General features: G+C 35.3%; 1 protein-coding gene across 9 annotated transcripts in view; it reads right to left on the reverse strand.

Annotated features, from left to right (window-relative positions):
* Window positions 1-24,133, reverse strand: part of FTO (FTO alpha-ketoglutarate dependent dioxygenase) — a 477,648-nt gene that overhangs the window by 254,495 nt on the left and 199,020 nt on the right. For all 9 annotated transcript variants that reach the window (XM_074211304.1, XM_074211303.1, XM_074211307.1 and 6 more), the window contains one exon: window positions 15,280-15,399. In XM_074211304.1, the coding sequence (XP_074067405.1) occupies window positions 15,280-15,399 (120 nt within the window). The remainder of the gene's footprint in view (window positions 1-15,279; window positions 15,400-24,133) is intronic.

Genomic DNA, 24,133 nt, shown 5'->3' on the forward strand with positions numbered 1-24,133 from the left:
TCTATATACATACATATATGTGTGTATATATATGCATATATATATATATATAGATATATATAGATATATATATGTATAGGAAAAGGCATAAGGTACAAAATCCCAATTCACAAAAAAAGACTGAGTGGGACATTTTCAGAGAAGGATGCTAAGGCATATTAATTTTAACCCAGAAAGAAACCAAATGTGCACCTCTCTTGGGAATCCTGGGGTTATCACATTTCTTCCTCAGGCTCAAGGCATGATGTTTACAAATGGAAAAGTCTATAATAAAACTCACGTGAGAGCAGACCCATAACTTCTGCAAGTGTTTACATTCTAATCAAGAAAACAAATCGCTTCTCACCAGGAAATGCCAGTGCCATCAGCATGAAGGCTGTTGTACTGATGCCAGGGGTGCTCTGGGGACCACAAGAGCTTCCCCCTTTTTCCATGTTGAACTCATTCTGTACACCTCCATTGCAGGATGGAGGAAAAGCCTTCCAAGCACATAACACCACTTTATTTGTTCTCTCACTGCTTAATGTGTATCTTGAGTGCCTAGCCTAGGACTATGTATCCTGTGGGTAATCAATACTCAATAAATCCTAGACAATTAGTTATATGACTCCCAAACCAGCCCAGTTGAGAGGAATGCTTAAAAGGTAGCTTCAGAGCCATCTGACTGGAAAGGATGGAGGAGAACCAAGGCTTCTTGGGAAGGGATTTAACATGGGAAATTCCTCATGAGAACTCCAGGGACATTAACATCCCTTTTTTTCCTAGTCAAATGGTCTTTGCCTTCCCTCAAAGGCATGAATGTAAAGTTATAGTAGTGCATGGGCTTTGACAGAAAGAACTAGGCATAATCAAATCTCAGATCTTGGAAGGGAACTCTGAGGCCATCTTGGTCCACTCTCTCACTTAATGGAGGAATTTACCCAACCACACAGATGAGGATGTTCATTCAGTCTCTTCTTCAATACTCTGAGGGAAGAGGAACTCACCACTTCACAAAGCAATCTCATTTCATCTGGGATTAACTTTTTTTAGAAAGTTGTTCTTTCTATTGAGCTGAAATCTGAGTCCAATTGCCCTCTGGAGTTCTATAAAATATTTAATCCTTCTTTCATAGGACAATCTTTCAAACAGATGAAGAGAGTTACTATGTACCCTTCACAGATCTTTCCAGAAAGCATCATGAAAAATATAGCTTAGGTTTCATTCTGGGAAAAAAAAAACATGCTGACAAAAGAACTTGCAAGGGACAGAAGGAAATGGCCATTGCTCTAAATTCTATATCGAGCTTTCCACTGATGCACTCAATGGGTGTTTCCAATAAAATCCTGGGTTCCCCTTTATGAGAAGGAATGCTCCTATTAATTGGGTTTATGGTGGGGTTATCTGGGTAAACTATGTAGGAAAAGGTATTTTTTTTAATGTTTATGACTTTCTCTACTGTCTTGGGTGGGGGTGACTTGACCTTCAAGGCAAGGAGGCATTTATTTGATTAAAGTTCTTTAGGATGTTATTCATCATCTAAAGGATTTCTTGGCTAAGAAGAGAAAGAAAAATTCTGCCCAAGTAGAAGCTGAAGTCTTCTTTCTCCTCCATCTGAAATTTCTTTTTAACCTTATTTAAATTTTAAATCTAAACCTAACTGAAGTTCCCCATTTGCCCTCCACGACCCCTTAAACAATGTTCTTGAAAGTGAATCCCATTCCATGAGCTTATTCCTGCAAGGCACATGGGTACCTGACTCCCCAGACCTTTAGAAAGGAGACAGAACAACTCTGACTCATATAAATGACCCTAATTTGGATTGACAAGCAGTTGGGGAGAGATGAAGGAAGAGCACACAAAGTGAAGGGGACTCATCATATTTGTATGAAGCAACTGAAACTCAGCACTGAACAGATTCCAACAGGAACATAACTTTAAACAGAAAATCAGGCAACGTGCCATGTTCCCAGAGGCAAGGTACCCTCCCCTCTACCTCCCACCCCAGGAAGCAGCTCTAACACATAAACTTGGATGTGGCCCAGAGGTAGTCTAATCTTGACTCCCTTCCCCAGAATCAAAAGAGATGAACAGTCTTCAATGCCCATCTTGGAAATGTGCTCTGTCACATAATTACCTAATTCTGATGAGGGTTAATCCCAGACAAGGGTTAGGGGGGGAATTCCTGACAAACAATAGAAAATTGTGAACTGAACAGCATTCAATTAATTTACTATGTTCAAATCCTTAGCACCCAATATTTTACTAGGGAGAGTATTGAACAAGAAGCAATTAAAATGAAGCACACTGGATTGGAAATCAGAAAAACAGGGTCCGAGATTAAATTGTGCCACTAACTAGGGATGTGGCTACTTCTGAGAAGGTCATTTAACCAAGGGTAACTGATTAGATTTCAGCTTCCTTATATATATTATGAAAGGAGTAAGATGGTCCAGATCAGTGTCACAAAACTAATATAGAAACAGGACACAAAATCAAGGGCTGTATATTGACTTGGAAAAATCATACATTTAGATATTCCTTTTAAAAAATTAACACAGAAACACATTAAAACAAAACTACTTTTTTAATTTAGTTACCCAGGAGTCATGTTTGATACATCTGCCTACATGATTTTTAAGGTCTCTTTCAGCTCTAAATTAAAGATTTCTTAATAAAACAAAAAAATCTTAGAAACCTGAGAGAAACCAAAAGAAAGAAAACCCAGAAAAAAGAACAAACATTTGACCCTGAGTTAAATGATGGGGAATTATTAATCACTTAAGGATTAAATTTATTATTTCAAGTAATTAAAAAAGTTATTACCAGATTATCACATCCAATAGAGTCAAAAAAATGAAGGAGTTTAGAAACAGTTGGGTGGCTCAGGGCTAGACCTGGTATCAGATCTAGTTGAGATACTTACTAGTTTTGTGATCATGGGTAAGTCTGCCTTTGACTTAGTTTCCTCAACTATAAAATGGATATAAGAGCATCTCCCAGTACCTAAAATTGATGTGAGGATCAAATGAGAGAATATTTATAAAGTACTTAACGCAATCCATGGTGGTGATTAATAAATGCTAGCCTTCCTTCATTCTTCCAAAAAGATTAGAAAGACAAAGAAAAGTAGCAATCATTTAACTTTCTGATGGATTCAGTTTATCTTTCCTAGTTGTTGAATTGTTACTAAGACACACAATGGATGTAGTCACCAATGTGTTGACTAAAGACTCCAACAACCAACAAATGGTGGTGGGTGGAATGTTGGTATTGGAAGAGAGAACCAGGCAAGCATGCCTGTTATTTTACACTTAATCAACGAGTATTTATTAGGTGCCTTTTATACACCAAGCAACAATCCCTATCTTCAAAAAACCATATAATCTATGAACAATAAGTATATAATACAAGGCAACACAAACTATGGAAGAAGTTTATTGAAAAATAGGGCTAACATGGAAATACATTTTGCATTATTTTAAATGTATAAATTGCTAACCAACTGTTTGCCTTCTCACTGGGTACAGAAAAGAATGGAAGAAAGAAAATCTGAAACTTAAAATTTAAAGAGAAAAAAATATTAAAGTAAATAAATAATAAATTAAAATGTTTTTTAAAAAATTATTTAGGGGCGGCTAGGTGGTGCAGTGGATAAAGCACCGGCCCTGTAGTCAGAAGTACCTGGGTTTAAATCTGGTCTCATATACTTAATAATTACCTAGCTGTGTGGCCTTGGGCAAGCCACTTAATCTCATTGCCTTGCAAAATCCTAAAAAAAAAAAAATCATTCAAAGTAATTTCAGGGAGGGAAGGGGGAAAATGCTAGTGAATAAAGAAGGAGTTGGCATTTGAGCTCAACCTTAAATGGAGCTAAGAATTCTAATAATTAGGAGGTGAAGGACGTATGGGATGCCTTTGCCTGTGCAAAGTCATGGAGATGGAAAATTAGGTGTGGAGAACAGCAAGGAAGCATATCTGGAAAGAAATGAATGCATTTTAAAAAAAAAGGACTGCATTAATAATAATAATAACGTATATAAAAAAGCTTAGAATGGAATAAATGGACAGTTTCAGATTGTAAAAAAAGGACTTGAAGTGCCAAATGGAGGAGCAGTTTGAATTTTATGTTACAGGCAACAGGAAGGCACTGGTTTCAAGTTAAAATCCTTTAGGAATATCATTTTGGTAGCTCTATGGATGATGGACTGGAGAAGTGAGAGACTGAAGAGAAGGAGATCAATTAAGAAGTTATTGCAATAGTCTAGACAAAAGCTAATGAGGGTAAGGACTAGGTCAGGCTGTGTGAGCAGAAAGGAGGTGTATGTAAGCTATAATGTTGGTTAAATAAATAAAAATTGGCAATCAATCCAATATGGAGCATGAGGGTAAGTGAAGTGTTGAAAGCAACTTCATAACTGAAACTTAAGTGACTAGAAAATTGAAACCCTTTTCAGAAAAGTTAAGTAAAAGGGAGAAGGATTGGGAAAAGAGATGAACTCTATTTTGGATTTAATGAGTTTGATATATTCATAGGATATCAAATTGGAAGTGTCCAATAAGTAGCTGATGATGGAGTTGAGGAGAGTGATCAGGGTTATATTTATAGTTCTGGAAGCCATCTACCAAGATATGATAATTAAACTTAAGGGGGATGATTATATTAACAGTGAGAGACTGTAGAGAGAGAGAATAGTATCTTGGATAGATCCTGGGGATATATTTCCAGTCAGGGATAGTGGGACATGTATGATGTTCCAGAAAAAAATAAACTGAGGAATAGGAACACTTTCTGGGGCATTTTAATAAATTAAAAACAGAGGAACACTTTCAAATAGCAAGGTGCATGTGTGACCATCAAAGACCTTAAGAAACTAAGAAGACATTGTATCTCACTCAAAAAATAGACTTTAATATATAAGATATAGCACCAATAAAGCAAATAAATTAAGTTAACCTAAGGTACCTAAATGGGGAGAAAAGAAACACTCTCTAAACAATATCCAAATTCCTTCATCAGGTCTTTAGCAATCTGGTCCTTCTTTCTCTTTTTTTTCTGCTCACTCACTGAATAATGTTCTCTGCTCCTGCCAAACCAAACTATATCATAAAAATACCTAGTATCCATACTATCCCTTTGTTCATGCTGTTCTCTCTGCTAAAAATGCTCTTTACTTCTATTCCCATCTTTATATACTGAAATATTACATAAGATCATAGTCTTAAAGCTGAAAAAAAGACTTTCAAGGCCCACTTTTGATGCCATAAAGTCTTTCCTGACCACACCAAAGAGATATTGTACTACTAGAACACTTATTGCCCATATCATCTAATCACATATTGGCATATTATAGTTGTTTCTATAAAAGTTGACTCTCCCCCTATTACTTTGTGATGTTTAAGGTAGGAATCATCCATATATTCCACCCACCTCACCTTTATATGTTGTTGAATCGTTAAAGTTGTTGTTAACTCTTCATGACCCATTTAAAGTTTTCTTGGCAAAAATACTGGAGTGATTTGTCATTTCCTTCTCTAACTCATTCTCCAATGAAGAAACTAAGGTAAATAGGGCTAAGTGACTTGCCCAGGATCACACTGTTAGTGTTTGAGACTGAATTTGAATCACGTTCTCCTGACTCTTAAGTCTAGCACTCTATTCACAGGTCACCTAGCTTCCTTGCCCTGTATAAAGCAAATGCTCAATATATTGATTTCAATATGCTGAATGAATGGGATTTTTTTCTTTCTCTCTGCCTCCAATCCAAATTTAATCATGGGACTGCTAGAAAGTAAAATGTAAAATGTAATGATGAGATATAATTTTGTTGAAAGATAACCATATGTCACTATAGTTAGCTTTCAGAAATCACTTCTCATATGACTGTGAAGATAGCATAGGGTTTCATCTCTTTTTTCAAGGATGTTATATAGTGGCATTAGAATCACAATTTTTCAGATCTTAAATAGAAAGCCCGAGTTTGCTTTGGTGTGCAACTATGTAATATACTTTCCAAATGAACTGCACTTTAGGCTACTCTACCAAAAGAAGAGGAAGTCATAGTGTAATTAAGCTTACTAAGAGGATTAAGCTGAGGTCTTTCACCTATTGTAGAAAATAACAAGGCCTGAAGGCCCACTCCTGCCACATCCCAGCTTCTCTAAATACTGGATATATTTTGGCTATCCCTTTTGAGAGACAGAAAATTAACTACCCATAATAACAAGTTGGCCAAAGAACTCCAGGGACATGAGTTATTCTCCTTTTTTTTTTTCAAATGAAATGTGAGCAAGGTTTTAAACCTCTAAAAGAGCAGAGTTTAAAAGGAGTACCTAATGCTTCATCTTCTCTATTCCCACCAAAATTGTTTTGTAGTTGCATGATCTGACTTCACAAATGAAGATAGATCCTGTCCAAGACCAACCAAATTCCTTCCGTTTGACACAAATTCCAGTAGACCAGTATCTTCTCTACTCCAACCAAGGACAGTTCTTTCACCTTTCAAGGACAGAATTAATTTTCTGGTCTGTGCATTCTTCAGTATTAATTGCAAAGGGAAGATCCTAAGAGCTTTAAGAGTAAGACATGGGTTAATTTCCATATACCAAGCTATACTTGATCATCAAGATTCTTACTAGAAACAGAAAATCCTGTTATTTCCAGAACTCTTTCCTAATAACTGTCTGAAATGTAGACAAGAAACTAAGTGGAATATTCATATGAACATCATTATCAAAAGCAGTTGCTACCCAAAGGAAGAGAAATAATCAGCATTCAGGTCATTTAGTAAAAAGTCAATTTTCTTCTGAGGAATTTACATATCTCTGTACCTGAATTCTGTCTGGTGAATACCATTCTTTTTACATTTCTTATAAGACTTGTAGAAAAAAAGTTCGAATCTGATGTTGAGTTGAAAATGCTAAAAAATTCTGGGATTCGATTATATATCCTTTTATCAAAGAAAAGGTGGGAGGAACTAAACAAAATATACAAAGCATCAGCAAAACATATATAGACATATAACTTTCATCTTAAATTATAATAGTATTGTTTCTTAAGAACTGGAATGACTTAGTATTTCTTTTCTCTCTTTTTAAAGGCAAATATTTGTTTACTTAAAATTAGTTCCACTTTCATTCAATCTCCTTAGTAGTGGTCTCCAAAGACATGCAAGGACTCAATCCTCATGAGTAACCTGTACTGATGTTGTTAGAGATGACTCCAGATTTTGTGCTCTGTTTGCCTGTTTTAAACAAAGTTTCTAAAGAAAATTTTAAAATAAGAAGACTTTCTATGAGCAGTAACTACAATATCAAGAAAACTCATTCAATACAATGCAAATAAAAGTAAATCTGAATAACATGGATGGGAGAAAAAGGCAGAACTTGACCATTGTGATTTCAAATGTATTTATTCCTTGATAGCCAGAATACTGTCTCCTGCAATCATCCAAGACTCATATAGTATCCACAGGGCTGGCACTACCATGGGACATGGTTCTGGAGATCAGATAAATTATATTTCTTCTTCCAGTTACAGGAACATCTCACTAGGCTAAAAGTTCATATTTTTATAAAATGAAAAATGCAAGGGACTCTTAATTTGTTGAATCATATGTGGTAAAATGATGCTAGATATTTTTAATAGCTAGCTATTACTATATAAAACACTTTGATAGGAAGACTGTCATTTTACAAAATATTACAGAAATCAAGTTCTTATAAACAAAGCTGGAAGCTTGAACTACTTATTTCTAACAGGCAGGGACTAAAATGTCATAAAGATCAAATGCAATAATAAATGCAAAGCATTTTGCAAACTATATAAAATCAGCTCCTGTTAAAGTATCATTATTATTGTTGAAGGTTAATAATAATACCTGCAAACAGGCAAAAATTCAAGGAAATTATGTAATACTTTTCTCCAAAAAGCAAGAAGCAAGGATATCTATAACTCAAGGGAGAGTTCAGTACAACCTTGGTTTCAGTTCAGCCTTTAAGCACACACAGGTAATGTGACTTTGGGCAAGATACTTAACTTTCAGTGACATCAGGCAACTTGTTTAAGACTATTTGTCTTGCATAGTTGCAGATCTCCAAGGCAGAGAGAATAAGGGACTTGTCCAGAGCCAGAGTTAGTAAATGTCATTGAGATTGGAACCTGTCTTTCTTACACCAGGCCCAGTGCTCTCTTCACTGAATATCACACTGAATGTATGAATCTAAGATTTCATTACTGTAAGGAACAACTAGTATAGAAATCTTCCCTTTACCAATGGCTGAACTCTGTGATTCACCCTTTGTTCACTACACTATGTTGTCTCTATCTCACATAGGTATGCTTCACACTGTATATTATCCTTTTATTTCAAATACAGGAGTCATCAATCAAATACTAAAACCTAGAAAATATCTATCTTACTTGTAATTTTAACTACACAGGTATAATCCCACTCTGCCATTTATTACCGATGTGACCTTGGATAAGTCAAATAACTTTTTCTGGGATTCAGATTCTTCAAGATGTATAAAATAAAAATTTTAAATTATACAATATGTGTTTTGAATTCTGAACTGAGACTGTCTCTCAGTCACTTAGATGGGCTGATAACAAGTAGTTAAAAAAAAACATTCATAGTTTACCTGTTGGGAAATAGATAGGCTTAAATGCATAACCTACAAATGAGCACAAAAGCACTTTCAAAAATACCAAAAACAAGTCACAAAAAAAAAAACCAATATCAGAGTCAGCTTTTATCAACCAGGTGGTTGTCTTGCAGCAGATAATGGTAAGAGAAGCATGATGATAATAAGACTAATACAGGTAATTTATAAAGAAATTATCTTTCACAATGTAAGAAGTTTAATATTGGTGAGATTCTCAAACCAAACCATGAAAGTTACAATCCACATAATGTGCCTAAGATGGTACTAACACTCGTTCTGAGCCATGAATTATTCTAAGTGTATAACAAAACCATTTTGAACTTAAAGTATAGAAGTCTGATGTGGGTATATGAATTGGGCAGGGAGTAGGAGATTAGAGAGGAATGGAGTGGGGACTAGATCACTAATATAATAGTGTTGAGGGTATGGTCCATTAAAAGGAAAATGGGAAGTGCTAAGTCTTAAGTTCAAGTCTATGTGTAGGGGTTGAGAAAGCCCTCTCATGTCTGCAGTTCTCCTGGATGAGGGGGTTGGGGAAGGGGAAAGGAACATCTATAGTTCACCCAACAGAGAGCATCAATGGAGGGAAAGATTCCTTGAAAGAAATCATCAGGGATGATGGGGTTCTAGCAGTGGAGAGCATTTTGTTATGGAAAGGGTAGAAAGAACAATAATTTATGGAAATTATTTTGAAAATTTTCAAATACCTATATTTATATACATAAGTGTGAATATAGATATTCAATATATAAAAATACATATACATGTCCTTTATTATTATAGGTAGTTATTGTTGATATTAATCAGCAATTAATCAAATGTTCACATCTTGGGGTCTCCCTAAAGTTCCACTCGTACTACCCTGAATTTGTGAAAGAGCTATATTTACTCAAAGCAAATTCATAAATATATGATCTCATTTGATCTTAACAACAATCTTAGAGGGCAATAATGTTAGGAACCCACTTACAAAAAAAGACTGATTTTGAAGAAATCTTGGGAATGTTCTCAATAACAAAGATGAGCAGATGATGGGGATTTTTCTTTTCTTTCATATTGTTCAGAGCTAGAACTAAAAAAGAAAGCTCTGCTCTATGGAACAAACTGCAAAGCCTGAAGCTGAATGAGTACAAAGTTAGATAACTTGAAATAATGTAAATAAGGAGCCTGAACTGAATTATTTGAAAAAGTTGAGGGGGGGGGGAGAAACCTGTTTGTCTGCTGCATTTTTTAGGTGCTTCCAATGTTGAAAGCAATGACACATCACTCCAGCACCAGGGTGTCTGAGAATGCCCCTAAAAACATAGTGATGATCTGCTAGTCAAAATGAATGCAAATAAATTCAAACAGTGAGTGAGCACATTAGGGGAATAAAGCCATATCCATTTCTTCACTAAAAATCTTAATTTCTACATACTTAAGTTCTTCTGAGAAGAATAAAGGAATACATGATAGTCACATAAGTAGACATAACAATACATTAACATACACATTTGAATTATGTGTATATAGTCAAGATTGGCACAACCCAACAATATCCTGGGGAATCAAACCAGAAACTGAAAGTCTGCCTGTCCCTTCTGAGTACTCTCTTTCCAGACCCAAACTTGAGGTAGGAAAGGGAAGGCCATGCCATGCCGACAGCTGACATTTTCTGTCTCCTGTCATGGTCTCATAACCTGCAGCATTTTTGGCCTGTTCTTCCCAGGTGCAGAGACAAGGCACAAGGGTTTTCACTCTTCACTTTCCTGGTGTACAGAACAGACACTTCATCCTAACAAATCTCAAATCTCCACTGACTCTCTCATGAAAGGGTTAAAAATAGAAAGTCCTACCCACTGGTTTGCTCTGATGTTCCAAGAGATATTGTCGCTGGATGTATCCTCAATAGAATTCTATTCAACACCTCTGTCTTTAAGTACAAAGCTGGAGGCTGTAGCAGCTTTAAGAAACATAAGTATCCCTTTTTTTCTGCTGCACAGTATCTGTGTGTGAAATTCTCTAAAGGGGTTTAAGTATTTACCCTGAACACTATCAGACAGTTTCTAAAATTTTCCTTATCCTGTTGCAAACACACACACACACACACACACACACTTAAAAGAGAACTATAAATACAATTCTTTGTGTTTTCAGCACATTCTCTGTTTTGGAGGCTAAAGTCCCCCATTCCTCTTCCCCCCAAAAAAGACAGGTTATATAAAAGTTTTTTTTCATGCATACAATCACAAAGGAGAACAGATAAATAAGTGGAAAAAGATGGGAGGGGAAAGTGAAGGGGAAGAAAAACAAATAATATTTTTTACACTTACTAATAAAATTATTTTAAAATTACTCTTTAAATCTATTCTCTGCCTCTCACTAACCCAAACACATCTTGCTGTTGATATTGTTTCTAAAGTCTTCAACAAAAGTCTGTGATGAACAAAATAGAGGAAGGGATTTAGACCATTACAGCAGGAAGCAATCCTCAGTATCCTAATGTTAAGAGCATGGCTCCCAATCTCAGCCTTCTTACTTCTTCTGGCATTCAAGGGCCCAGGCCACCAGCCTCAAGCATCACTCTGCAGTTAGCCTATGTATATCGTATGTCAGCGTCACTCTGCTAAGTTAGGGTACAACAGAGAAAGGGAGAGTGGAATTCAAGTCTAAATGTTGAATGATCAGACTTTTGATTTCAGATTCTGAATCACAGTAGTGGACTTGCCCAATAATTCAAAAGTATTAGATCTGAAAACTAGAATCTCAAAGTGAAAGTATAAGTTTTAATATGTATAATTAATTGGGATTAGTCTATAATTTGAACTAATATTTTTTTTGAAAATAATGCACAGTGGTACTTTAGTTGTGATAGCAACTATAGCTGTGGTAGCTGTGATAACAATTATAGTTATGCTATGTTAAAAAAAAACCTACCGTGTTCTACATCTCAACTTAAAATAAAAGCTAACAGTCCTATAATAGCTTTGTTAATTCCCCTAGAAATAAACTGTTTCTCTATTCCATCCGCACTTCTTTCCTCATGGCCATAAAGCCTATATTTAAAATAGATATCTAAGCTAAAATGGATGGGTTGCAGCAATTAAGCTTTCATAGTAGCTTTAAGAAAGCCCAAACCAAGAAGAAAAATGCCATGGGACATCTTAAAATTAAATAACTAAAACTTCTGTAGGAAAAGGTCATCTTTAACTTTCCTAAGTTTTACCATTCCCTCATAAAGAACTTTAACAAGCAAATGGAATGCCATTATATAAAACTCTCACTCATTTTCTGCATCTCTTAATGTTTCCAATGCCATGACTCTGCTCTTCCTGCCAAATTTTAGCATAAATGGGTGGGATTAAATGGAGCCTGTAGCCTACCTAACATAATTATATATGTTGCGATTTTGCACTGCCTCGAAATGGATACATTTTAATAATCCTAGTCTTGGCTTCTATCCACTCAAGTCAATAAAGGTTTTTAAGGCCAACTGCCATATAAATACATTACCACTCGGAAAAACAAATTATCAAGGCAGGAAATACAATTCATAATACACCAAACCATCAGGGTCTGTTCTTTTCTTTCTTAGTGGAACACCAGTTAAGTAAGCACAAAGCAATTTCTCACCCATAAGTAAATAAGTAATATCTTTTTAAATGTTTGTGCAGGAAACAATTCCAGTGTATCCACTGGTCTTACATGAAATGAAACAGTTAGAAAGAAAAATGAATAAATCCCATCAATTTGGAAGGTTCCACATTCTCCTTTCTTTTTTCTATATCTTCATGCATGTGATAGTGTTAAAACATTTTTATAGGTAAAATAAATGTCAGTTTTTTCAAGGCACGAATGATATCAGACCCTGAGAGACAAATGGCCTATCCATCGAATCTACAGTTTCAGGAACACTTCCTCACATCACAAGAGATTTCAGCTTTTCATACTTCTCTTTACCCAGAAAGCAAAGCTTATACAGTCGCTTTCAAATGGTAACTCTTTCTTTGAATTCAGTGGACACTTACCCTGAAGAATCTCTTGATAATATGTTAATCTGGGATAAGGGAGTGGTTATTGGGGTTTTTTATTTGTTTTTAATAAAATACAAGCATCTGAATAACTTTAGTCCTTTTCCAAGATGAAAAAGAGGAGAGAAAGGCTAGAGAGATACTTGGGTTCTAGAGGGAGAGTGGCCATGCACCTCAGGTTTAATGCCTCTAAATTCATGAGGTAATATTCAAGGAAAATGTGAAATTTTATCATACTGTCATTCAAATATAAGGTTTAACATTTACATCACAAGAGCAAGTGCAGAGTAAAATCATCCTCTGGGAGAGAAATGCCAAGAATAAACAGTGTGATAAAAATGTGAGCTTGATGGAACAAGGAGTGAGAAGTAGAGGCTGGGGATCAGGGGAAGGCTCTCATGGGAAGAACCATGAGGTTTAGACAGATGATAAGTTTTTGAAATATATGACTGGTTATAACATGTGAAGTAATTACCATTAATAGAGGAAAAGCTATTTAAGAACTCATTTTCCTTTCTTCTTCTGCCCCACCTTCTCCCTTTGCCTTCCAACACATAGTAAATGTGGGAATGCTGAAATTTTAAAAAAAAGTTCTACCTAAGTTCTTCTTTATATATGAAAACACTTCCAAATCTCATTTAACTTTTAAGTAAAAAGTGAATGCATTCATTGCCTGTTTAAGGATTTTTGGTTTAGCTTCCAAAAGAAAAAAGAATCAATGATGTTTTTGAAAACACAGAACCCATTTATTAGAAGAGATTCCCCACATATACTATTTTATAATACCAGAAAAAGCATAATTATTCAATGAAAATTATTATAATTTTGAGTAATATACTGCCTAGAAGCCAAAGGAGTACATTCTGCAATGCTTTTTTGATTAACCTAATTCTATAGAATCCAAATGTGCACCAAACACTGTACTTTTTATGTTAAATTGCTGTTGAATTTGTTAACCCACAACTGATTTCCTGTGTTATGGAATCTTAGAGATTACAGCTAACTTGAAGCAACAGGGATAATTCTTGACAGTTAATGGTACATTTCTATGCATTTTCCTCAAAGTCTGGAATCCTGTTGTTTCAAAATAGTAGCTAAACAGTGCCCCCTACTGCTTAAAATTGAAGGGGAAAAAAAGGACAGACTATGGAGGGATAAAATAGGGCCTTAACTAACCCAGCCCTCTAATACTTTCTTCTTTATTGGTATTTTCCATTCCTACCCCAAGTTCTTAGATATTATGCAATATAGCAGATATAAAAGAATGGACATATCCAAATATCATTCCACTTAATTCCCTGTGATGGCTCAAATTCACTGTGTGATTCAAATGCTTAGAGTCATAAAACAGTTTTTTAAGATTAAACTTAAATTAGAAGCAGCTTCTCATCTTGTCTTGTCCCAAATAGTAAGTCCCTACTGATAATTATCATCCTAGTCTTGTTGAAAGAAGAGACACTGAGGCAATATTTCAAATGGAGCCCACAGTAATACCACACCAACTGCAGAAAAACTAGCCCTAGAGGATTCTCAAATTGGCTGTTCCTTTAGGTTGTTTTCACTGAAGATCTACAAAATAATAATGCATTCTCCTCTATTTTTAAATTCTTATTGAATCACAGGTCCTTTAGTGGGGAATTTATAATGCATAATATGGATGATATCAGCAATACCTGAAGATATAAAACATTCAAGTCCTAAAGTCTAGACCAAACCCCCACCTCATTTGTTAGTTGGAAATCAACAACAATAATAATGCAGTAAAATTTATTTTTTCTGCTAATCCAACTCTATATGTCCCTATTTTCCAATCCTGAGTTCTGACACAACCGAACATGAATAGGAATTAAGTTAGAAAGCTGAAGTTGGCAGTGTTGCTTAAATGGAAACTGTCAGAAATAGGCACCCAGACTGTATTTGAATAGGAAGATACTTTCACCCAAATCCCATTAATCTGCAACAGACTGTATTCAGGTGTAAACTTTCAAACAGCATGAAGGTTTAGTTGCAACTGCCATTGCCTGGGGCTCAGTGTTACAACAACCTATGCATTAATTTACTTGTGGGAAAATGTCATCCTTTGTGTTATTAGAAGCAAAATGCAAAAAAAAAGGGGGGGGGGGAGGGAAAGTGAGGTGGGGAAGAGCCAAAAACCAACAAAGTTCAGTGATCTGAGTTTGAAGGAAGAAATGTAGAGATCTTAGAATTTTGATCCTATCCTTCCTAGGATACCCCCTGAGCTTTGGTTCAATGCCTGACTCTATTTCTTTATTTGTAAAATGGGAATTTAACAACAGCTACTAGTTATTCTGCTTGGTTAATTGCTCCTAGGTTATTTATTATGAAATGCTATTATCTATCCCCAGTTTATTCAATCCTTTCATTACTTTTTCCTGAGCTTATTTTAATCTTTAAACTTATAAAATTTAACAATTTTTCATTGCCCAATGATACCCACAGAACCCTAGATGCTCCTATAAATTGGCTAAGAATGAACTAAGATTGGAAAAGTTGATTTATCATGGGCAAAGTATCTATGGGGAAATCAGCATACTGATGCATTTTTTTTCATTGTGGCAGTATATGTAGCTGAAAATATGGTCCTCAGTATTAAATTACTTACCACACATTCCATCTTTTTCCACAATCCTTCCAGTTCAGACATGGGTTGATGCCACCAATCTGTACACTTTTTGTAGCGATGGCCATGAAACCAAAACTGCCTTAGCCATTCAAACTCTACCTGTTGGTCACCACAAATAGAAGAAAATTACTATGATTAAAGCTGGTTTTGGACACAGAAACTTTATGTTTTAACAATTCAAGTCTTACGCAGTAACTTCATGGGAATCAGAAAGAAGGGTAACAAATAATTTCTAATTTCATTTGGAGCTTCAAATTCATTTTTTGAAATTAGAAAAGGAAAATTCCTGGTCAGAAGTTGTATCCCTTGAACTAGAAAAAAAAAAAAACTCCATAGGTGTCACTTAATCTGAAAGTAGAGAACTGAATTATGGAAGGGATTACAATCAGAGAAGGATTGGTTTTGCCTAGAATCTTTATTAAAAACTATTTTTAAGTTACATATAATACATGCTGAGATAGTCTTCAAGATGTCAGGGTTTTTTTTTTTAAGTGACTTAAATGTATAAAATAGAGGACCATTACAATCTGAATCATTCACCCACTATTAAAGAGAGATGCATATTCTCAAGACAGGACTTGAGTCAAAGAAAAAGAAGAAATGAACAATGAAGATCAAGAATAATTAAGAAGCACCAGAGTACAGTGGCTAGAGGGCCATTTCTAGAATTGGAAAGGCATGGGTTTGAATTCTACTTCTGACAAACTAGTTGTGTTACTTACTTTGGGCAAATCACTTCTTTCAAGGTCTTCAGCTTTTTACTATAGACTATAAATTATAGACAAAATGCTAATATTCATTGATGTGGGGAATTTCTCTACTAAGAGATTCATTTACTGATTAAATCACAGGTTCAGGTCAAATTTCTATAGATCGTTTAGATCTTATAAGCATATATCTATTCTATAAAAAGATTTGAAAAGGGCACCCAAGATTTCAATAGCATAAGAGACTTCTTTGTAGAACAGATAAGCATCTGTTCTGCAACTTGTCTTAGAGCAGAAATTGTTCACCTGAAATGTTTTTAAAAATGTGTTCATGAAATTAAAAATTTAACTTATATAATTGATGTCCTTTGTATTCATAGGTATTTAATTTTATGCATTTAAAAGCATTCTGAGAAGGGGTCCCACAGATTTATCAAACTGCCCAAGGGATTTGTGAACAGGAAAAAAAAATAGCAAGTATGAGTTAAGAGTGGAATTTGAACTACGGTGTTCTTGACTCCAGATTGCCTCTCTAGCTGCTGTCATACTGCCTTCATGCATGCCTACATACATACATACATATATATACACCCACACAACTGTTCAAAGATACATGATAAGATACATAAGTCTGACTAGTCATCCTCCCAATCAACAAACAAAAATACCAATAAGTTCCAAAATTGTAACAAATATACCAAAAATGTATTTACTCCTTATGTAACTGCTGACAAAGATGGGGACTGAAAAAATTGTGTGGGACAATATATTATCAAGTCTTTCCTTATTTACTTCAGTTAGAAAATATACTTGGTATTTTTCCCTCCAACTATACATACTCTAAAAAATTTCTTTTTGTCTATACCCTTTGAAGAAATGTATAGATCTTATTGCTTTGCTTTGCTATGGTAGTTTTGTTCCATATACAGAGTCAACATGGTTATAATCATCACCTGTTTCCACAAAGAAGTTTTTTGGGTTTTTTTGGTGGGTTTTTTTTTTTTTTTTTGCTTATCCATATTGAATTTTCCTGCTGCAAACGCAAACAAAAGCAACTTGTGAAGGTGTAACAATAGTGAAAATGGCTTAAATACCTAACCTGAGAACACCAAGTATAAACATTGCAACTTCAAAAGTCTGAAAAGGTTTTAGTTTACATTAACCAAATGTTTGTTTGATATGCAGAACTGATTTCCCTGAAAGCTGTTTAAACAAAAAAAAAAAAAAAGGAATGTGAATAATATTAAGACAAGTTGCTTGAACTTATCTGTGGTATTAAAAAGATAGCAGGTAACAGAAGTAAACTAAGTATTTTCAAAGAGAACTACAAGTGTAGTTCAAGGAAGAGAATACAAGTTCAACCAGGCATTTATCAGGAGAAGAACAAACTCTAATGCCACAATAATAGTTAACAACAGAGCTTCAAGAGTTTAAAAAAGAATTAGGGTCTTAAGTCTGGTGATTTCTACTAAAAGGGACAAAATATACCAGTCTTAGCAGCTGTGATATTTCAGAAAACCAAACAGATTATGAAAAGCAGTGAATTGTGGTAACACATGATAATATACTACTTTTATACCTGTGTAAATTAAACCCTCTTCAAACTTTAATGGCCTTAGTGAGGATCATATCTAGAGACCTAACTAGCAGAAAAATGAGAAAGGTGAGCCTACCTATTCTTACCGACAAAAGTCTCTTCTTTTCCCAGAAATGACTAATATTTGGGGGGCTTTGGTTTGTGTGTTCATTATGAATACAAACACATACAAAACTGAGAAAGAACTCAAGTCCCTTCCTATAACCTGACCATCAAGTTTCTCTGCAGAGTTCCCAGTTGAGCTTGATCCATGATGTTAGTTCATCCCCAGGAGGCAGAATCTTTATTGGCATCAAACCCATTTACTGTACTTTTATTTATCTTCATTGCCTTGCTTTTCATCTCAATGAAATGGAGACAAAACCATGTTGGATTTCTTCCAGGATTTCAATAAGGTCCCACCCATGCCAAGAAAAGCAGCTAACTTTTTTATTGAAATTAATTTAAGGAACAAAGTGTATCCCCAGCTGCTTGGGTTGAGTCCTGGGGTGTGAATAAGGATAAGACTTCCTAAGTATTGGAATCTAAGGGAGAAGGGAGCGAAATAGAAGTCGTACACCCTTTGGAAAAGACACCAACAATGACAACTAAAGTTGCATAAATGCTAGTGAGACAGTTGGTACTGAATTTCTATTGTTACTGAAGACTCAAAAAACAAAGTTCTGTAATACTGACCTATAAATATCCAACTATGACAGGGTCATGGTCCCTATCATCCTCTCCAGGGGTTAAATTCTCCAAGAATTTAATTAATAACTAATGGAATAAAGATGTAAGTGGGAATGGGTGGGTGGAACCTCAAAAGAGCAAAGGTAAGCCTCTAAGAGGGTGATCAGAGGGAGTTATATTAGAGGAACACAGCTTTCACTAGATCCTCTTCGATTTATAATTTTCATGTATGTGATTATGACTCCCCTGTTATTAAGCTTTTTCAAATTTCTGTAGTAAAATGATAACTAATATTCATGATCATGACCTATAAACATTTTGAGATCCTGAGAGGCTTTCTGAATCATCAAAAAAAGATAAAATAATGTCTGATTTAAGGGCTATGTTTTATTGAATTGTGTTTAACAACAAATTGGTAATTCAGGTATGGGATGTACAATTAAGCTCCAAGGATCAATTATTTAGTACTAGAAAGGGGGACTTATGTATAGGTCACTTAATCTCACCTCATTTTACATAGATCAAGAACACTTGCCCAGGATGACATTGGTCATGATAGAACCAGGCTTCAAACTCAAGCCCTTTCACTAACATACCTTGATTAACTTGATTAACCAGATATTTTTTTTTCCTACCAGCCCTTGCTATATAACAGAAATTACTACATAGTGAACAAAGAAGATCTGAGTTCAGTTGCTTAATCATGTGATTACCTAACTGTTCTAAGCCCTAAAGGCAGAGGAAGTCAAAGGAATACAAAGGGGTAAAAGTACTGTACCCTTTATGTCCAACATTAACCCACTGTCAGTGTTCTTTACATCATGATTAAAAGCCTGTTTTTAGAATACCAGTCCATGCTGGATAGTAAATGCCACCAGCACCATCTGACATTTTACATACTGAAGCAACTCAGTCAATTATTAAAAAGCACTGGTTATTAAATGCTGTCCATGGAGGTGATCTATATTGCCTCTCTTTTGTACCCACCAGATTCCTGACAATCTTTCATTTTTCTCTGTGAACTCAAAATGCACATAAACCTTGCAGCATTTTTTAACAAGGTTATTCTTCATACTTGTGACACATGAGACAAAATGCAAAACCTTCCTTTCAAATAAACTTGAGCTTCTCACTGTATAATTAAACCTGAAATAGATGAATGAAAACTCTGCTAACAGGAAAGAGAAGCAAAAAGTTGTAAAAACAAAAACACGATTAATAAAAAAATCTAGTTACTAGAGACTGAGGCCTTGCTCATAGCTCCAGAGGGCTGCTACAATGGTCACAACAGTCATGATAAACACAAGAGCATTAATAAAAAAAATGAGAAGCCAATCACTCTACTTCAAGGGAAAGATTCTCTGATAATTGAAAATTACCTAGATTTAACTACAGTAAAATACAGTCAAGTCTTTTACCCTAAATATCCTTCAATTTTATTCTTGAGGATTAGGAGGAGAGTGTAACTCAATAAAGTCAATGAAAGGTGGAACAGATGATATGTTTCTGGCCTTGGGGACAGGAGATGGGAGTTCGAATCCAGACTCAGACACTTGCCATTTACTAGTTGTTTGGCCTTGGGCAAGTCACTTAATCCTGATGGTCTCACATCCAGAACCATTTCCAGGCATCCTAATTCATATCTGGCCACTGGACTTAGATGACTCAGGAGGAAAAAGTGAGGTTGATGACTTAGTGCAGGCCCCCTCACTCAAATCCAATTCACATGCCTGTCATGGCATCACCTTCCTGGCATCACTTCCCTGACATCACATTCTTCTTCAAGAATGAAGGACAAACATCATCACAGATCAGTGAAAAAATCAAACAAAGAAAAAGAGAGGCAGGCAACAATAAAATGAGGCAACCAAAGAGTATAATAATACTTTATTTTGGAACAATTATGCAACTAGACAGATTCACAAAGAAAAGGAGAACAAGTTTTCTCTTGACTGTAGTAGCTCAGAGGAGTCCAATTTTAGAAAGTTGAAGTTTTCAGTGTGTGGAATAAGCAAACTCCCTTCAGAAATATTTTAGGAATTTAAAAGGGAGCACTTCAAACAAACCCTTCTGAAAAGGTGCTCATATTTATCTCTTGCAGTTCATCTTGAATCCAATGGTCTACTTAGAGTCTTAGTACTTTAAGACAATTCTAATAACACTTGACACTGTTGACTTGATAATCCATTCTCCTGGGCAGGCTGACTCTCAGGTTTGTCATCTTTCCAGTTCTTTCAGGTTGTGTTTGGAGGTTCTGAGTTTGTTACTCTCTAGCCCCCCTCCCCCACTCCTACCCCTTTCTCAATACTGTTTCTCACTTGGTAATTTCAGTCTAACCCTGCTTCTCTTTCAAGTTTCAAACCAACATTCCAATTGCCTACAAACCATCTCCACATGGATGTTCCACCACTATTTCAAATGTAATACACCCAAAATAAAATTTATCTTTCTCTCTAAATCCATTCTTTCTGACTTTACTAATTCAATCTGTAATATTATTATCCTCTGTCAGGAATCTTGATTTTGATTAGTCCCCTTTCCTGTTAACTCTAGCTCAGCTCTATATTGTTACTATTAATACTGTAGTACATGGTTTCATTACTACCTACCTGGATTTTTACAATACAACTTCCTACTAAGTCTCCACAGTCACATTTTCTCTCTCCAAGATGCTGTGAAACTAACCTTCTTTATGTACTAAACTATTCATATCACCATTCCTTTCAAAATCATCTCTGTTTTCTACCAAGTGAACTTCAAATCCCAATGACTGGCACTCAAGGCTCTTCACATTGCAGCTTCCCTCTGTCTTTTCAGCCTTATCTCTTCATTCTCTCAGGCAGATGTTTGATCCTCTAACCAAATCAGACTATTTCTTTATATCCAAGTAAGCCCTATACCTTCCTCTTCCTTTGGTCCTCTTCAAAACAGAGACAAACAATAAAATTCAGCTTCACTCTTCCTGAGTCCTATACCTTGAAAATTCATTCTTTCTCTCTTGAACTCTTGAATTCCTAACCCATATGTTAAACACCATCTCATCCAGACAGCTTTCTCTTGACTTCCCCTAAGTACTAGAATTTTCCTCACCTTGGACAGACATAAATCACTTCATTTTGAAAACATATACTATATATTATAGTCTACATTTTTAGTATATGTTACCTATATTCCAACTCAACTTGAAAAATAATTAAGCTAGTCCAATGAGGACACTATTCTAAACAATGATAATATAAAAATAAAACCAAAAAAGCTGTTGTCTTCAAAAAGCTTACACTCTACTAGAAAAGTGATATAATATTTTTGTTTCAATTTGATACAACATGACCCACTTCAGTATATTTGAAGGAGATAACAGATCAAGGTTAAAAGAACTCTTTAAAATCTTCTAAGTTCTTTCATCTATTTATAAAAAGAGACTGAAGTAAGAGTTCAGATGTGATGCCAGGGTCCTAGACTTTCCAAATCCAAGGGGACTTGTTAGTATGGTTCAAAGGTCCATGAATAAAGGGATCATGTCTAATTTGCATTCAGCAAGAACTAAATAAATCTTTAATTGAATTGAAATCATTTAAAGCCATAGAAAAAAAGGAGCACTTTTTAAGCTCATATAGTCTGACACATTTTTACTTAGTTCAACAAAACTTTATCTCATAATTAATAAACTGAAGGAATCTATGTGGCCTTTAAGGATGGGGAAAAAACAAAAGAGAAGTGGGTAGCTATTATACACACTTAGGATTTCATTTAATAGCAAAGAACTAAGCACACACAAGTGAGCAAACACTGAAACTCAGGCCTACTTGTGTGGTAAGAAAACAATATTTGACAATATGCCTCAACATGTGGAATTAATCTCTCAAATAAGGAGATGACCTTGAAAAATCAAAGATGGAGGCACCACAGAAAAGGGTAGTTGGAACATACAAAACACAGATTCAAGGTCTGCATTCAACCTCAGGTTGTTGGCCTGCCTCACCCAGCTAAGGTTTCTTGATCATTCCCCATATGCACAATGCAAAAAAAAAAAAAAAAATCTGTCAGAGACATTCTAAAGCATATGGGTTCAAATGACAATATTCTGGCTGTTGAATAAACAGTCTGTGTATACAGTTTAATTTTTTCCCCTCATTTGATGCTGATAAAACATGACAAGAAGTCAAAGAAAGATAGGGAAAGGAAGAGAGGCCAAGCTCTACATTCAAGAATAGCATCTGCTGTTAGTCTGGCCCCTCCAGTTGGACTTAGTTTTTTTTTTTTTTTTTTAGGTTTTTTTGCAAGGCAAATGGGGTTAAGTGGCTTGCCCAAGGCCACACAGCTAGGTAATTATTAGGTGTCTGAGAACGGATTTAAACCCAGGTACTCCTGACTCTAGGGCTGGTGCTTTATCCACTAAGCCACCTAGCCACCCCATGGACTTAGTATTCTTTTCTTTCTTTCTTTCTTTCATTATTTTTTGTGGGGGAGGGGGAATTATAACATCAAAATCATTGACTTCATATCTTCATATTATTAATATAACCAGGAAAGTGACCATGCTGCTAGAATTTCCAATCCTATGATTCCTGCAAGATTTTTTGGTTACTATAATCTAGATTCTAGAAATAAGGTTTCACTGGTGCTCCCTTACAGGGAATCCCAATACTAATAAAGGCTCAGATCTTTGAAGCCACTGAACCCCTCTCCTTTAGAGCAGGGACTATCTTTTGTATTATTTTTTTTATTCCTGGTATTACACAGGGCTTGGTAAATAGAAGTACTTAATAAAATCTAAGTGACTGACTGGAATGTATGTTTTCCTCAAAGAACCTCACACTACCTTCAAAGGACATTTAGAAGCAAATTCTGATTCCATTTAGTCAAGCTCCCTTCCTCTAATATTATTTTTTCTTAATTGTGAAAAGACTGTAACTATCCAATTTAAAAAAACCAAATTTTCTGAGAGTTAGGGCTATTTCATTTTTTGTATCTGTATTCCCCTTAACCCCAATCCTTCATCATCTATGATGGGTTTCAAGTAAAAAAAATTATTAAGTGCTTACTGTATGTGCTAGGCACTGAGCTGAGGATACAAAGAAAATTAAGAAAATTTATTCTTTAGGAGTTCATAATTTAAAAAGCATAAACAACATGTAAATGTCTATGCACAATAAGATATGTCTGAATAAAGTGGATAGAATTGTCAGAGAAAAGTACTAGTATTAACAGAGATATAGAGAAGCTTCTTGTAAAAAGTGAAATTTTAGCTAAAATTCACAAGAAGCCAGGAAAGTTAAGAGATGGAGATGAGAACAGAAAGCCTTCCTGTCATGGTGGGACAACAAGTGAAAATGAGTCAAGAAAAGAAGTATCTAGTTCTTGAAACAGCAAGGAGGACAGTTTCGCTGAATTGTTGAAAAGAAAGGAGCTATAAGGAATAAGAAGACTAGATGGGTAAAAAGGGGCCAGATTATGAAGGGTATTACATACCAAACAAAAGAATTTCTATTTGATCTTGGGGACAAGAGGGAGTCAGTGGAGCTTAGTGAATGGGAGGGGAAAGGGTTACATGGTTAAATTTGATAAATGTTTGTTGAACTGAAATGAATCCGGATTTAAATTTCAGAAATAGATGTAAATTGCCATTCCTTTGAGAATAAAGACTGCCTTTTACCTAGGAGATTAAGCCCTGAGAACCAGTAATGTAGTCTTCTAAAATATATAGATAAATTAATTTGTTGTTTGTCCTTTGTTTCAAAGAGAATCAATGATATCTTGAAGATGATGTCCTGACTCTCAGATGAATTGGATTTAAGAGAGGCAGAGTTGCACAATGTCATAGGCTCTCTTCCTAAGTCCAGCAGCAGGACAAAAGTCA

The sequence above is a fragment of the Macrotis lagotis genome, chromosome 1 (assembly GCF_037893015.1).
Source record: "Macrotis lagotis isolate mMagLag1 chromosome 1, bilby.v1.9.chrom.fasta, whole genome shotgun sequence".
In the NCBI taxonomy this organism is placed as follows: Eukaryota; Metazoa; Chordata; class Mammalia; order Peramelemorphia; family Peramelidae; genus Macrotis; species Macrotis lagotis.